This window comes from Nicotiana tomentosiformis, chromosome 11, assembly GCF_000390325.3.
Source record: "Nicotiana tomentosiformis chromosome 11, ASM39032v3, whole genome shotgun sequence".
Classification (NCBI taxonomy): domain Eukaryota; kingdom Viridiplantae; phylum Streptophyta; class Magnoliopsida; order Solanales; family Solanaceae; genus Nicotiana; species Nicotiana tomentosiformis.
In genome coordinates this window covers 114,214,248-114,232,266 of record NC_090822.1, presented here as the reverse complement: position 1 = coordinate 114,232,266, position 18,019 = coordinate 114,214,248, and the positions used below count along the sequence as shown (strand labels likewise).

At 34.6% G+C, this 18,019-nt stretch overlaps 2 protein-coding genes across 2 annotated transcripts; one reads left to right on the top strand and one right to left on the bottom strand.

The window, feature by feature from the left end:
• Nucleotides 1-1,046: 1,046 nt before the first annotated feature.
• LOC104104040 (BTB/POZ domain-containing protein At5g60050) lies at nucleotides 1,047-5,303 on the bottom strand. The gene is made up of 2 exons (XM_009612027.4): nucleotides 4,503-5,303; nucleotides 1,047-2,138 (listed from the first exon to the last, which is right to left on the bottom strand). Exons 1-2 carry the CDS (start codon nucleotides 5,058-5,060, stop codon nucleotides 1,185-1,187), a joined length of 1,512 nt encoding a protein of 503 aa, XP_009610322.1. The 5' UTR covers nucleotides 5,061-5,303; the 3' UTR covers nucleotides 1,047-1,184.
• A 10,958-nt stretch (nucleotides 5,304-16,261) lies between these two features.
• On the top strand, nucleotides 16,262-16,954 carry LOC138902046 (uncharacterized). The gene has a single exon (XM_070189857.1). It carries the CDS (start codon nucleotides 16,262-16,264, stop codon nucleotides 16,952-16,954), a length of 693 nt encoding a protein of 230 aa, XP_070045958.1.
• The last annotated feature ends 1,065 nt before the right edge of the window (nucleotides 16,955-18,019 follow it).

The following is an 18,019-nucleotide window of genomic DNA, read 5'->3' as shown; positions in this document are numbered from 1 at the left end:
GTGTGTGTGTGAAATGGTAGTCACTACCTTTTTGGCTGAACCTATTGTTGGCAAAATTTTCTCCTTTTCTTGGAATGTAAATAATAGTTTGGCCACCGTCTAAAAACATAAGGCAAATGACCAAGATATTTCACATCGTCAGTTTGTTCGTATGAATATCTCGCCGGCAAGGTTTAACTCTTAAAAAGGAAATCAAGAATTATAGAGTATTATTCTCTAAAGAAAAGTCGGGATGTACCAACATAGAAGGAAAAAAGGCTAGCTTTTTAAAAGAATATTCCTGCACTATCCTATTTCCTGTGATTAGTTTATTCTTTTTAGTCTGTCCCAAAAAAGTACTATTACTTAAGTGAATCAGAGAAACTGAGAAAGAAAAGGAAGATGGTAGATATTAAACTTACACGTATTGTATGTTAGACTTCCACTAATACCACTAAGTTGTAGCCTTGATTAAGGAAAAATGATGTAGCCATTCTTACCCTCATATATGTTTATCGATTCTATTCAAATAAAATTTTCTAGACTGAAAGAAAAAAATGTTCTTCCACTAATTTTCTATACTGAGGTTTTCTAGAGCTTAAAAAACATTTATTTTCTCCTTTGTGGCTCTTCACTTGTCCCTTTTGCCCTAAACCATCTCCCTGTACCTTCTTCTCCATGGGGAAACAAATGAATACAGCTACTTTTTTCCAAACTTTGTTCTTTTTATTTTTTTTAGAAATACAAGGTAAGGTTGCATACATCAGTCTCAATATGGTCCAATCCTTCGCCGGATCACACACATAGCGAGGGCTTAGTGTGCCAGGCTGCCCTTTTTAATGGTCTTAAGTACATCCAACTACTTTGGGATGAAGATGTTTGTCTGATTAATTGACTTGTTCTGGTTTAGGGTCCTACAAAAGAGAAAACTAGTAAATATGAGAAACAGATTTGAGTTAATCATGGTCTGGTTTGGGTATAGTCTATTCAAGTGACTGTCATCTTTATATAACTAGATGGTTTTATTTCGAGTACATTAATTTTCTGCTACTCTTCCCCTCTTCAGATAAATCGTCAAACAAGCCAAAACTCCAAATTTACATCAGAAAGAGCTACACAATTGTTGGAAAGAATGGCATTTCATATATACATTGGTGTATAGGAGCACATAGCAATTTAAGATTGATATATTGTACAGTGTCTACTCAATCTGTATAATCACAGAGAGCTATTTGTAACTGAGAGTCAACTGTGTATTGCTTAACGAATGACCTTCTCCACCAAATTTCAAAGGCTCTCTGAATATTGGGACAATCGTCCCCTTTATTAAGAAATCGATCGAACCAGTTAAGTAGTATGGTTTGTTGCTGAGCCAGTGGTAGTGTTAGAATAGTCTGGCCAAGTCCCTCCTCAACTAACTTCTTGTCAATTGATCTACCAGCCCTCTTCATCCACCCGAAATCTTCATATAAACTTTCCAGCCATGTCGATAACAGAGAATATCTAACCTCTTTAGGCACTAATAAATTTCCCCTACCAATTGCAACACAAAGTTGTGCAGTGATCTTGCTGATCTCGTGGCGATACATGGTGGGAATCTTGGAGTGGAGAACAGAGAGTTCTTTTTGTTCTGCCCATAGGTTTACAAACTCATCTCCCATTTTCCTGTCAATTAGGATATCAACTAGCCACTGTAGATTGTCTGCTTCTCGAGCTATCTCACCCATTAGAACCCCTCGATCCTGTCTGTTATCATCCGCAGATGTAGCTTCAGACAAGCAAAGTATTAGAGAAGTGAGGCATCTGTGACAAAAATGATACAGACTATCCCTAGAGATATCAAGGTTACTTTCACGACTGCTACTATTGCTTGCGTTTTCTCTAAGCAAACGAGATATCACTGTTTTCATCTCTTTGCGGGCTTTATCATCCTTGGCATGTAAAACGCCAGTGAGTAATCTCTGGAGAATGTCATCAGAACTTGAAGATGTTGATGGTTCAGCGACCACTCTTTGAAGCACATCAGCTGCTGAATCGGGAAGCTGAAGTTGACTGAGATGAGATACTACTTTTTCCTCTTCTTGTATGGTCCAAGGAACAGCCTCGAGATACTCCAAACAAGCCAGTACTCCATCATCAAACATAATTGCTGAAGATATCTGCGATAAAACATGATAAAGGAAAATTTTAATATAGAAAATAAAAACAAACTCAAAGTCATAAGCATGTTAGTGTAGTTAAAACCTTGCCATACTAATCACTGGAAAAAATGAAGCTTGGTTTAGTACTTTCTATGCATTCCGCTAGTTGCCAGGATATCTATTCGCACATTGCATTAATTTCTTTCACAATGTTTAGCTCTGCATTTTGATTTCATTTACTTAAGGAGCAACAAAAAGCAAAGAATGGAAGAAGATGATTTCCGTAAGATTTACTCTACATCAGGATTAAATTTTCGCTTTTACCACAAGCTGGAAATGTAAAAAGATGGATTTCAGAGGATTCAGTTCGGTTTCACAATTACAACGCCATTCCCCCCTTCTGAAACCTTTCCTTTAGAGCCAAACAAAAGGCTGCTACTCTATATTTGGTTCAACACTTATATCAGCATACTGAATTACAATACCAGTCACTTGCTGGATTACAAGAAGCATCTTTATATTTTAGAATGTAAAAGAAAATATCAACTGCATCAAGTAGTTCTAAACTTTATCAGCTCCCACACATGAAAGTTCATTTTTCTTTCTCTCATTGAACAACACAAAAAGAAAAAGAATCTTGCAACAAGATTCACAGCTCCTTTACCTTCCTAAAAGATAGTAAATAGCTAACCAAACAATGAGTTGAAAAACAGATCAAACCACTGAACATTCACAAACGACCAAAATATAGCAAGATGAAATAATATATATGGCCAGATTTCTAATAAACTTAAAAGCAAATGAATTAAAGGGCATAAGATGTTAAATCCCCCAGCACCCTGTCTTAGTGGTACTTAACACCCTCGCTCGCACTATGACATGAACCACATAGCGCATCATTGTTTTAACAAAACCTACAAGTTTCCCCTACAAAGCCACATTCAGCGCAAGAAATAACTTTTTTGTTATTTTATTGTTTTAGCGCAAGAAAAACTTGCTGAAAAAAGTTAGATTTGAAAACCTGCTTCCAAATGTCATATTTTGTTACTTCTTAAGGAGATTGAGTCTCCTTTTTCACATCTTAAGAATAGTCTTTTATCTTTGATCGCTTTTTGGTGCACTCATTTAGCCCCTACTTGTATAGAAGATTGGGCGTCTTTTGTAGAGAATCATGTTCTGATGTAAATTCTCTACGTCTTTGGTATACTTCGTGTACACGGGAGTTCTCTCCCTTTTGATTAATACAATTTACCTTATAAAAAAAAACATTTTGTTACTTCTTCTGAACATGTCATTTTATAGCTAGTCATTGGTCTCTTATATAAATGATTCTCCTAACTTTATTTGTATTCCACTAAATTTCCTACCTCTATGCGATTACTTTTCCTGCTACTGTCTTCTTCATCAATTTAGGCATTCATAAACTTAAAAATATGAACATACTTCCATTTCAAAAAAAAGAATACGACCATACATTTGTAGAGTATAAATTTATCTTAACAAGCCTTTCCTTCGGCAGGTCATAGGTTGGCATGGTACAAAATGCAAATTATAGGCATCCTTACGTTCACGAACTAGCTATATATGCAATATAATACAGGATTATCACACAGTAAATAATGATCGCTAGGCGATGAAAGGCGATACATGTATTGTTATGCAACTATCAAGACGCCATTAGCTTTATAATAATATTGCTAATATCCTTATTCTTACTCCACATTTTATCATGTACAAAATTCTAAGCGTAGATTAAACTTTTCTTAGATAGAAAGCACAATTAGCCCAAAGCATTTCCAATAGGGTAAGAATACACCAACAAACAACAACAACAACAACCCAGTGAAATCCCACAAGTGGGGTCCGGGGAGGGTAGTGTGTAGGCAGACCTTACCCCTACTCCGGCGGAGCAGAGAGGCTATTTTCGATAGACCCTCGGCACAAGAAGATGGAACGAGACAGTATAGCAGTAACAACAAAAGAATAGGGTAAGAAGAAAAATAATACTCTCTCGTCCCTCCGCCCAAGTCTATCCATTCCTATATTTAGAAACAATTTAACTTTAAATTTCTCATTTTACTGACAAGTTTTTAAAGCCATACAAATGTTACTGCTTATTTTAGCACAAGTTTGAAATGTCTTTCTATCTTTCTTAAACCCCACGCTCAATCAAACTGCTTGAGTCACAGAGGGGTACTAGAAATGATGTTAACACAAAGAGTCTAAGTTATAGAATTCAGGTCACCCAATGGATATCTATGGGTAAAATGTAACCTTAAAAACAAGATAGGTTACTTGCTACAACCGGTATAGTGTAAAAAATTCTTATCTAACAGTGTATATAACTTAAACTCCAGCAAGAAAAAGAATACTAGAACATACCTTAAGCAATCCGATGACCTTGGAAACATCCTCGCCAATCAATTTCTTCTTCAAATCCTCACAATACATAAGCACTAAAGTCTCCACATAAACCTCCACGTCATCACAATCAAGAATCTCCACCGAATGTGACCCATTACTCTTAAGCTTCTCAGCAAAAAACCTACTCCGTCCTATAAGCACGCGCCGGTGAACGTCCATTGAAACCTTAAACCCATCACGCGCCGCTATAGTCAGCCTGACGTCACCCACACGTGGGAACGGTGCATCAGCCAAAACTTTAGAAACTCTCTCGTGTGCCTTGTGACGCGATTCGAAAAGCGAGTGTTTGGACTCTCGGGTCTGTTCCTCCGACATCATTTCGAAAAGGGTCGGGCTTGGGTTGTTGGGTCGGGTCGGAATTTGGGTAGGGGAAGTTGGGCTGAAGACACGCGGCGGCGAAGGAGAAGGAGAAGGAGAAGGGGAGATATAGGGGTTGGAAATGAAGCCTTGTTTAATCATAGTGGAGACTAATTGGTTCTTGGATTTGTTGGTGGTACTGTTAGGGGAAGCAGCCATTTGAAGAAGCTAAATTTTGAGCTTTTTGTTGTGGGGGTTTTACAGTTTTGTGAATTGAGCTTAAATGGAGAAGCAAATGAAGAAGCCAAGATTGATATAGCCGACCCCAACTTATTTGAGATTGATTTTTGTTGGTTTTACAATTTTTCTTGAGTGTGAGTTATTTTGAGGGAATTGAAAAAGAGAAGTGAAGATAGAGAGCTCCAATGGCGGATTTTGGGAAAGGGGGAAGACGGGGGTGTTGGATCTGAAGTTGGTAGTGTGACAGAGTGTATAGGGAAGTGACAGTGTAAAAGTAGTTAATTATTTTTGGGATGAATATAAAACTATAATAACTGCTCCTCAAAAAGTGGGGTTTTCTTTTAATCATATGCTGAAGAGGATTATACTATGTTTTTACACCGTTTTAAAAAAATAAATATATTATACATAGGGACAGGGGAAGGAAAAAATGCGAGAAAAAATTATATGTTGAAGAATCAAATCATTACCAACAAAGTGAAAGTTCAATAATTTTGATTGTGAAAAATTATATTTAAAAAAAAAATTTACTTTACCATTTTTTTTTACTTTTAACGGCCTATCGTAAGGGCATACCTCAAGCCTACCTCAAGGGATACTAATCTCTTCAAGCAAAATCTAGATGCACGAAATCGACCTATAGATAGAAAGAAATTATAGGAGAGAAAAAATAAAGAAGAAATCAAAATTTGTTATGAAAATAATTATAATGTGAATGTCCATTTATTACTCCGCTATAGATAATCTTTCTGAAAAAGATTATCCGTTTGGTACTTTATTGAAGTTTATTTACAAGCAGCTGATACAGACAGGTTGCAAGCAATTGAAATGATTTGCAGCAGCTTTTTATTAAACAGGCAGGTTGCAAGCAGCTCATGCAGACAGCTTACAAGCAGCTCAAGAAAAGCCTCGCAGCTGCTTCCTGAAAAACCTCGCAGCTGCTTCCTTTCTTCTATAAATAGAGGAGTTTTCAGTTCACTATGTACAACAGTTTGAAGTTGAATAAAAATATCAATCTCCCTCTATACTTGTCTTCGATTTATTTACTTTACAGTCTTTATTTTATAACACATTATCAGCACGAGACTCTGCCATTTTGAGCACTTAATTCAAATTTAATTTCTATTTCAGTGTTCATCTCTGATGTAAGGAGACGTTCTTATCTCCGTGGTTAGATTTTGTTCATTCCGAACATCATAGACAGATTATATCCTTGAGGTGTGTTCATCTCCGATGTAAGGTGATGCTCTTACCTCCGTGGTTAGATCATGTTCATTCCGAGCTTCATAAGGCATTATTATATTCTTGAGGATGTGAGTTTTTCTTCTTGGCATTAGTGATGTAGATATCACTTACATCTGGAGTGGCCAAATTTGCTTAAATTAATTTGAGTCTTTTGCTTATATTTTTATATCTTTATCATCGCTTGCTTAGTTATATGTTACGTATACAATACTTATTTTGGTATTTATTTTCATCCTAATTATCTTAATAAAGGACTACAAAGTGGATAACATTGTTAGATCCACTTAAACTCCAGCACGAGTTTGCTAGAAATATACAACCACCAGAAGTGGTTATGTTTCATATATCTCATTATAACTAATATTGTTAACCACCAGAAGTGGTATATGTCTATGACCACCAGAAGTGATAATTTAGGCTTTTTATGGTTACAATTAAAGATAAGCTAGAGAAATATTCTCTATATTACATGCACGCCTCGATTTGCTCCTGAAGTAGTAAATATTTTAAAAGATGTTGAAGCATCACAATTTGATGTGATTAATGCGCGTTCAAATAATTATGTTCGATTTCCTAAAGGATGAGAATTTTTATAAATATTAATCCATTCCCTGAAGTGAATGTGATAATATTAATAAAGTCGTAAATATGAACGCGCTCTTGATGCAAATATATTACAATTCACCTCCAGAAGAGTTAATATGATTGAGAGAATATATACTCAATATTTCATATTTTAAATTTGCTCCTGAAGAAGTAACACAATTGAAATTTTCTCCTGAAGTAGGAAAATATTATGAATAGGTGTTTTCGTGTGCTTAAACAATTATTTTATATTGTTTATTTGATTATGATTTTCTCTCATGATACCAGAAGTGTCTGAGCAATATTTGATAGTACAAAACTTATCAACAACTCCTGAAGAGCTAACTGTTTATCTAGAAGATATAGTAGTGATTGATAAATATTAGATTATGGATAATAAATTAAGGCTCTCGAAGAGCTTATATACAAATATGTCATTCATATTATATAATTATGGTCAAAACATATGTTATAGTAAACCTGAAGTTTACTAATACAAATGGCTATCATATTGAGACTACAAATGTCTGAAAGATTAAAAAATTTTATGTTTCCACAATCATAGGGGGTAAAATAATAGGTAAATGAGAAGTGACCCGCTTTATTCTTCAATTTGTATTATATCATGTGTCACAGTAAACCAGAAGTTTATTAATGCAAAAACAGTCACAGTAAATCAGAAGTTTTACTGAGGCAAAAGTAGCTACTATAAACCAGAAATTTACCGATACAAAAGTAGCCACAGTAAATCAGAAGTTTACTGATGCAAAAGTTTATGTCATAGTAAACCAGAAGTTTACTTAGAGATAGCACATGCCATGATAAACTTGAAGTTTTCATTTACCATTTTTAAATGAGCTATCTGAGAATTCAGATAAGCATATACTGAAGAACTAGAAAATTCTTCAAGAATTCTCTTGTGTTGCTTGTTCTTATAATAAATTGATTATACCAGCTAAAGTTGGGATTAAAATTCCCGAATTCTGGAATATATAAAAGGTAAATATGGGCTCATTCACCTATCATGTGAACCACTTATAGATGCATATATGAGATGATTACATGTGTGTTTATTGTCAACCTGTAGTTTGGCATTTGAAATTGCCTTTCTTAATTAAGAGCATAATTTTTAGATTATGAAATCAAGATAGTTCATCTTGATGATGTTGGTTTATATCCAAGCTAGTTTAGCATTGAATACCTCTTATTAATGACTAAACTATTGCTTATGAGAACAAAGCCTCATGTGTTGGTCTAAGATTTTCTAAATTGCATACAACAACACTTGTATGCATCGGACCAACAAAATATGATAAGTCCTCTCTTCACAATTGATTTTCGATCAGAAATCAAATATTCTTACTATCTAATAACTTTTGATGTGTAGTATATGATTAATTTCTCTACCACAATGCACAAAGATAGGTTTTCCAAAGAAGATTGGGGATATGAGTTATTTTTTCTAACATTTGGGGGATGAATAAATAGCTAGAAAATATGATATATAAATCGAATTATCATTAATATGATCCTCACTTAGAACATAATTCAAGTCAAATGCCAGAAGCATTTGCTGATCCAAAATAAAATATCATATTCCAGCTGCAAATGCTCCTATTAAAATTAAAGTCCCTGAAGGATAAAGTTTACTGCACGCATGAAACGTAGTAAACCGATCGGTTCCAAAGGTAACAATCCTTGAAAAGGATAGGAGCAAATGATCAAAATGATTATAATGATGAGGAAATGAGCTTTAGAAGAGCCCACGGCATAATATTTCATGAAACTCCAGAAGAAGTTCAGGTACCTAAAAATAAAGAAAGTGATGAGATCTCAACGAGTTATGCCACTTGCGAACCGATACAAAATGATCGTCGACGATATATTTGATACAATATAGTGCACAATATTGTGAGGATCAGACCTGTAGTCCAGACACTTGAAGATGTCATGCCATTTAGATGCAAGTCATAACCTATATGACCCATTTGATCAAATTTATATAAATATCCCTGAAGGATTTAAAATGCTTGAAGCATATAATTCAAAGTCTCGAGAAATGTACTCAATCAGATTACAAAAATGTTTGTATGATTTAAAAAAATTAGGGTGCATATGGTATAATCGCCTCACTGAATTGATGAATGAAGGTTATATAAATGATGGCATTTGTCCATGCGTTTTTATAAAGAAAACAACATCAGAGTTTGTTATACGTGTTGTTTATGTTAATGACGTAAATCTCATAGGAACTCCACAAGAGCTCCAAAGGGAAAAACTTTGTCTTAGATTGCAAATTGAATATTTAGCAGACGAGATCTTTATCCATCAATCTGTCTATACAGAAAATATCTTAAAACGCTTTTACATGGACAAAGCGCACCCATTAAGTATACCAAATGGATGTTCGATCACTTGAAGTGAATAAGGATTCGTTCTGACCTCCAGAAGAGGATGAGGAACTCCTTGCTAATGCTAACAAAGGTGGTGCAGATCAGATTGGTGATGCAGATGCAGGTTATTTATTCGATTCCCATAAAGCTCGATCTTAAATCGGGTATGTGTTTACATGTGGTGGTACTGTCATATCATGACGCTTCACAAAGCAATCTATTGTTGCTAATTCTTCAAATCATGTTGAGATAATAGTTATTCATGAAGCAAGTAGGGAATGCGTATGGTTGAGATCAGTGATTCATTTTATTCGAGAAAAATATGGGTCGGAATATGATAAAAAAACCCACAATATTATACGAAGACAATGTTGCATGCATAGCCCAATTAAATGGAGGATTTATAAAAGGAGATAGAACAAAGCACATTTCACCAAAATTATTCTACACACATGATCTTCACAAAAATGGTGACATCGATATGCAACAAATTCGTTCAAGTGATAATCCAGCAGATTTGTCCACTAAATCTTTGCCAACTTCAACTTTTGAGAAGATGGTATACAAGATTGATATGCGGAGACTCATATATTTGGAACAAGGTTTTCATCAGGGGGAGTGAAATATGCGTTGTACTATTTTTTCCTTACTAAGATTTTTCCCATGAGGTTTTTCTTGTAAGGTTTTTAATGAGGCAGATAGAATTGCGTATTACTAAATATGTGTACTTTTTTTTCCTTCACTAGGATTTTTACCACTGGATTTTTCCTAGTAAGGTTTTTACGAGGCACAATATCTTTTAATGAACATCCAAGGGGGAGTGTTATAAAAATAATTATAATGTGGATGTCCATTTATTAATAGATAATCTTCCTGAAGAAGATTATCCGTTTGATACTCTATTGAAGTTTATCTACAAGCAGCTGATGCAGGCAGGTTGCAAGCAACTCAATGAAATGATTTGCAGCAACTTCTTATTAAACAGACAGGTTGCAAACAGCTTATGCAGACAGCTTACAAGCAGCTCAAGAAAAGCCTCGCAGATGCTTCCTTTCTTCTATAAATAGATGAGTTTTCAGTTCATTATGTACAACAGTTTGAAGTTGAATAAAAATATCAATCACCTTCTATACTTATCTTCGATTTATTTACTTTACAGTTTTTATTTTATAACAAAATTTACTTTCAAAGTGTAATATATGCATCGATTCATTAAGGGGCATAACGATGCCCTCTCGTGGCGCCATTTCGGACCTAGCAGCAAACGAGCAACCAAGAGGTAGAAAAAAATGATATTAAAATTTAATTGAAGTAATGATATAAAGTTAAGAATTGAGGTTAATATGATGGAGAATAGCTTCATACATCACTACTAAAATAGGCAAGTCATTCTCCTTTATTTGATGGAACGTTTTTTCCAATAAAATATTTTCTCGCAATCATAATTCAGTTTATATTTTAAAAATATTTTCATCATAAAAAACACTAAGTCAATAAATACGTAATGTGTAATTTTTACATATATTTTTATCACTTGATATACAATCTTATATTTATCACTTATTTACAATAAATTGATTTTGTATATATAAGGTATGTACTTTTACACAACACAAAAAGTTATATGTTGATTTTTAATAAAGTAATTTACCAAGAAAAGAAAGGTACTTTAGCCTGAGCAATTCTCATGCTCAAAGGGTTTATGCCTAAAAGGTAAACTTGTGATTGTTATCTTTAGTTTTTTACCTTTTTTCCCTTAAAGTGCGGTAAGTGTGTGAATAGTAATGGAAAGAAAAAAAGTAGGAGAAGAGAGACTTTATTAGAATTGATGTGACATATATATGTGAAGTTGCACTAATTACAATTCCAAGTGCTGCATTCTCTTATGGTGCACAATGAGTCACACAAACTACACTGAGATACTTAGTATTTTCTCATTGTTGACCAAAAATCCTATTTCTACAATTGATAGGTTACACAATTATTCAAATAAGTCGTGTTTTTTATGACTTTTTTATGTTACAACTTTCGTACCAATTCGGCCGAGCCGGAAGGATTTAGCTATAGAATTTGAAGTCCTTAATTTTTATATTATAGGGTTTCATACCCTCTTCAAGAACTTTTTTTGGCTTTAAGTTTAATATGGGCGTAAATCAAATTAGTACAAATATAAAGTTCCTAAAAAATATTATAAAAAATGATTTGGAGCAGTATATTAGACAAAGGATTAATTATGTCTGCAGTTTAATGTTCCCCTTCTACGAGGGTTCTAATAGTGGAGTAATGAGTATGCCGTGAAATTCAAGATATTATGACGTTTAACTATCACGTTGTTAATTGGAGAAGATATTTAAATCTGTCAATTTCATAATTATATCTCTCAAAAGGCCAAGGTTTTCCGCGTACGGTTAGACCTTTATATAACATCATCCCTATATAATAATATTTTTCTATAAAAGCTAAATTTTTTCGGAATCAATTTTTATGTTATATTATAATATATATTCTCTATAATAACACTTCGGTATAATATCCAAAAATATTCGAAACAAACAAAGCTTTTATAGAGAGGTTAACTATAGTACTATTATTATTTTAGACTCGTTCATGGATAACTATTTGTATGTAATTATTTGATAAAGGTAAGGAAAAAAAGACTCTATATCAGATTGGGTGAAAATCATTTTGATCTTTCAACTTTATCCTAAAAATCAAACAACTCCTCCAACATTAAATAATAGATATTCTGAATCTCAACTGTATTTTTAAAATAAATATTTTACCCTCAATCTTATCAGCCTTGGTATAAATTTTTTTAGCTTTTTTTAATATCACGATATTTTTTCTTAATCTATGCAATGAATTTATCTATAGTGAAAATATTTTTTTAATTTTTTTTTAAAAAACGAAATCATATATAATTTATTGAAATTATAACAACAACAACCAGTGTAATCCCATAAGTGTGGTCTGGGGAGGGTAGGATGTACGCAGTCTTATCCCTACCCTGGAAGGGTAGAGAGACTGTTTTCGATAGACCCTCGACTGAAAAAGACGAAAGAAGCGTTGATAGCAAGTAATAGCAAGACAATATATTTAGAAAACTAAATCGAAGATAACAATAGAAAGTATGAAAGAAGTACCGATAGCAAGTAATAGCAAGACAATATATTTAGAAGACTAAATCCAAGATAGCAATAGAGAATATGAAAGGAGGACTGATAGCAAACTAAGGAAGTACTGATGGCAAGTAATAACAGAACAAGATATGCGATAGTAAACTAAGGATAAACGGGGTACAATACTAATACTAAAACTATCGAACTAATGAAGACAAAGGGAAACGCACGACTACGTACTAACCTTCTACCCTAATCCTCAACCTCCACACCCTCTTATCCAGGGTCATATCCTCGGTTAACTCGAGTTGCGCCAAGTCCCGCCTGATCACCTCTCCCCAAGACTTCTTTGGCCTACCTCTACCCTGCATTTTACGCCCCCAAGGTCAACCTCTCACACTTCCTAACTGGGGCTAGCATCCGTGCTTCCCCTTTTAATATGCCCGAACCATCTTAGTTTCGCCTCTCGCATCGTTTCCTCCACAAGGGCCACTCCCACCTTGTCCCGAATAACTTCATTCCTAATTCTATCTAACCTAGTATGCCAACACATCCATCTCAACATATTCATTTCAGTTACTTTCATCCGTTGGACATGGGAGTTCTTAACTGGCCACCTCCTGCCCCATACAACATAGCCGGTCCGACCACTGCCTTCTAGAACTTTAAGTCTCAACGGCACATTCTTATCGTACAAGACACTGAAAGCGAGCCTCCACTTCATCCACCCTGCTCCGATACGATGTGTGACATCCTCATCAATCTCCCCATCATTCTGAATTATAGACCCAGATACTTGAAACTTTCTCTCTCTCCTGGGGATGACTTGCGTATCAAGCCTCACATCCCTGTCCACTTCTTGGGTAATACCACGGAACTTGTACTCCAAGTATTCTATCTTGGTCCTGCTCAACTTTAAATCCTTAGACTCAAGGGTATGTCTCCAGAATTAAAATATTATAGTAAAAGATCTTACTAATATCAATCAACTAAAAGTTAGTGCAGTAATAGAAAAAATAATAATTAAAAGTATAATTATAGCTTATAACAAATTCTTAAAAGATTACATATTTATACCTTAGATGTTCTTCAAATTACAATTTAGAAACTATGTCGTCAATGAAAATAAATATTCAATATATATATATATATATATATATATATATATATATATATATATATATATATATATATATACGCGTGCGCACACACATAATATAGAACAAAAAAGAAAGTAAAACTTAAATATATATATACTTAATACTAAAGTAAAAATAACAAAGAGTAACGATAAATTTTGTTACAGATTTATCAAAGTACTATTCTAGTTAAATTTAATGAGTTTTAATTATAAAATTTATAATAAGATATTTAGCTAAATATTTTTCCAATTTAAATATAATAAAATTACATGCATAGAGGAGGAATTAAAAATATTAAGGGTAAAATAGATAATGCATATGATACGAGGAGCAGATTCAGAGGCAGCTCAACAGAATTCGGATCCTAAAGTCAAACTGTAACGAGGGGCTTAAGTTCCTTAAAAAGGTTATATATATTGAGTACTCTTCGATCGAAAAATACATATTTTATATATTCAATACTCTTCGATCGGCTCTTGCCATCAAAATGGAGTTCTAAACAAAATTAAAAATCCGACTCTAATTTATAATAAGCAACAGAGAAATTCTATTGTGGATATGAAATTGCAGTCATACAATCAATATGTAAAATTGTAAGTAATAAAAATTCAATACATATTATAAAATTATATTTTTTTCAATCCTCTCTTAATTGACTGCCAAAATTACAATAATATAGAGAAAAGAAAGGAAAAAAAATATCATTGAAAAAATTCCGGCCTTACCAACTTTGTATTTTATTCCACAAAGAAGGATCACAAGAGTGTTGTAGTTCTTTTGACAGGAAGGAGTAAGAATTTATTATAAAGCTTTTTGGAACTTAACGAAGAACAGAAGAATGTAAAGAAAATAATGTCAGAATGTCCTTGTAATTGATATTAAAAAAGTCAATCCCAGGCGGAAAGGTTTCAACTTATCTATTCAGATCTCCAAGATGCAGTAACGGTAAAAAGCAAACCTTCATTTTCCTTTTCCACAACAAAATTATAGCTTTTCACATTAAATACTTACATTTTCTAATAAGGAAAATAAATACATAAATCTAAACTACTAAAAAATGGGCCATATGGGACAATTTTGATATTACAAAAATCTCTAATGCTGGGTTTAAACTAGAATTTGTTGAACCAGAATTGCATGGAGAGGTTCCAGTTTGTGAAATAGAATTAGAGGATAAAAGCACAGAACTAGCTTATTGGCAGAATATTGTTGTTTGCTATGTGTTGGGGGCACACCCACTCTTTTCTGTGTTGAATGGATATATTAGAAGACTTTGGGCAAAGCATGGGATAAACAAGGCGGCAATGCTCAAAAATGGAATTGTTTTGGTCAAGTTTGACACAAGTGTGGGGAAGAATGAAGTAATTCAAGGGGGAATTTATCACTTCGATAACAAACCCTTCATTGTTAAGGCATGAAATCCGGATATAAAATTAACAAGAGAGGAGCTACATACAGTTCCCATATGGGTGAAGTTGCCGAGATTGGACTTCAAGTATTGGAGCCCTAAGGGTCTAAGTAAAATTGGGAGTTTGAATGGGAAGCCTCTTATGGTAGACCAAAATACTGAGAAAAAGATAGGATTGAACTTTGCGAGGTTGCTCATTAAAGTGTATATAGACAGTGCATTACCTGAGAAGATAGCCTTTAAAAATGATAAATGAAACTTGGTGGAGCAGAAAGTCCAATACGATTGGAAGCCTACTCTATGCAAGTTCTGCCAAAAGTATGGGCATACTGAGAAATTTTGTAGGAAGAAGAATAAGCCACAAACCCACCCTGAGGAAAATCAGGCTACTATTTAGCCACTTGCAGAGGATGTGGAGGCTAAACAAGATAGAATTGCTAATGCAATCGCAGGGAGGTCAAAAGAAACTGGTAAACAGGATGGTCAAAGAAAAGCTCAAGTCAATCAGCAAAATTCTCAGCCACAATAAAGACAGATCAAAGAATGTTGGATAACCCCTTTGAATCCCAAAAGACAGCAACATAGGCAAGAGCAGACCGCAATATAATCTCCAAATGCGTATCAAGAGCTGGATAAGCCAGGGCCAAGTAAAGTGGTGCAACATAGGGAGTTCAAGAAAGAGGGAGCTAGGCGATCCAATACCTCTCTCTGACAATGGATAACATACTATGCTGGAACGTTAGGGCGTAAATGATCCTAATAAGCAAAAGGAGGTCCAACTCCTTTACAAGAGAGAAGATACAAGTCTAGTGGAATTACTAGAAACCAAAATAAAAACAAATAGAATAGAAGGGATTGCTAGTAATTTATTTCAAGGCTGGCAATATATTACCAACTAGGAACATCATTACAATGGAAGGGTATGGTTGAATTAGAGACCTGACTAGTTCCATATACAATGCGTATCAGGTAGTGCACATGCACTAACATGTAGGGTCATTAGAATAGGCTCAAATATGCCTTTCCTGATGACTGTGGTGTATGCATACAACACAAAGGATGAAAGAAGAGAATTATGGTCATATTTGGAGTCTGCCAGTGCTAGTTGTAAGGGTCCATGAATCCTAATGGGTGACTTTAATGCAGTGTTGAATATAGAGGATAGACTGGGTGGGAATCCAGTGTCAAGGATAAAGTATTGGACTTTCAAAATTGTCCGGACACTTGTGAATTGATGGAATTGCCATCAAAAGGCAGTAGATATACATGAAATGATAGAGGAGAAGAAATGGTATATTCAAAGATAGATTGGGTGTTTATAAATAATGATTGGTTGGCTCACATGCCATGCTATATTGCTAATTTTCTGCCTGAGGGAATTAGTTACCATAGTCCAATCAAGGTAGAAGTATTAAATGCAGATAATAAACCAAGAAGACCTTTTAAATATTGCAACATCTGGGCCAGCCACCCAAGTTTCATGGAAAGGGTGGAGGCAGTTTGGCATACACTAATTCAAGGTTATACCATACTACAAATTGTCAAGAAACTCAAGCTATTAAATAAACGTTTGACAAAACTTAACAAGCAGCACTTCAACAACATATTGACTGAGGCTGAGGAGGACAAAATAGCTTTGGATCAGGTACAAAAAGGACTGCAATTGAATCCAATTGATCAGCTCTTGCAACAGCAGGAAAGGGAGCAATATCACAAATTTAGGAGGTCATCCTACTTAGCAGAGAGCTTCCCACAGCAGAGGAGGAAGGCAAAATGGATAAAGCTTGGTGATGATAATTCAAGATACTTTTTTTCAGTTATTAAATATAAGAATTTACAACAAGCTATAACTCAACTCAAAGACTCTCATGAGGTTATCCAGTCAGAAAATGCAAAGATTGCTGACATATTAGTGGAATTCTATAAAGATTTGCTAGGCAGGAAATCACAACATAGAACTAGAGCCTTCCAAAGTTTCTAGAGGCTTGGGCCTACCCTCTCAACTCAACAGCAAATACAGATAATCCAACCTTACTCTAGAAAGGATGTGAATAGTGCTATATTTGGAATAGATAGTACGAAGAGCCCAGGGCCAGATGGTTATGGAAGTGACTTTTTTAAGAAAGCATGGAGTAGTGTGGAGATGATATTAGGACTTCAGTGCTTCAGTTTTTAGAGAATGGGAAGTTGTTGAAACAGATAAACTCCACCATAATTTTCTTGATTCCAAAGGTGCCAAATCCTTAGTATGCTAGCCAATTCAGACCAATATCTTATTATAATATCATATACAAGTGCATATCAAAGGTTATCTTTGTAAGATTAAGGAAAACACTCACCCATTTGGTAGCTAAAAATCAGGCTGTATTTGTAGTAGGTAGGTCATTGATCCATAACATCCTGATAAGTCATGACCTGACGAGACATTATAATAGGAAAACCTCACCCAGATGTTTAATGAAGATAGACTTAATAAAGGCATGCGATATGATGAGTTGAGAATTTATTGAGGAAGCTTTACATGGCTATGGGTTTCCAACATCATTTGTCAAGCTAGTTATGACATGCATTACCACCACAAAGTTCACAGTGAAAGTAAATGGAGAAGGCTATGATTATTTTGAAGGGAGAAGGGGCCTCAGGCAAGGAGACCCCGTCTCACCATTGCTGTTTGTTTTGGAAATGGCCAGGATACTCAAGAAGATGAGTGATCTCCCAGATTTCAAGTATCATCATATGTGCAAATCCTTGAAACTAACACACCTAATATTTACAGATTACCTAATAATTTTTTGTAAGGGTGACTATAGATCCATAGCCAGAGTAATGGAGGCTCTACACATTTTCAGTGATGTTATTGGGTTGATAGTAAATGTGGACAAATCTAATATCTTTCTGGCAGGTATTGATGACACAACAAAGAAGGAGATACTGGCAAGCACTGGGTTCTCTTTTGGGACCTTGACAATAAGATACCTTGGTCTACCTTTATTTTCTAAGTGTAGCAAAATGGAATGTCACCAATTGGTAGGGAAGATTACTAGGA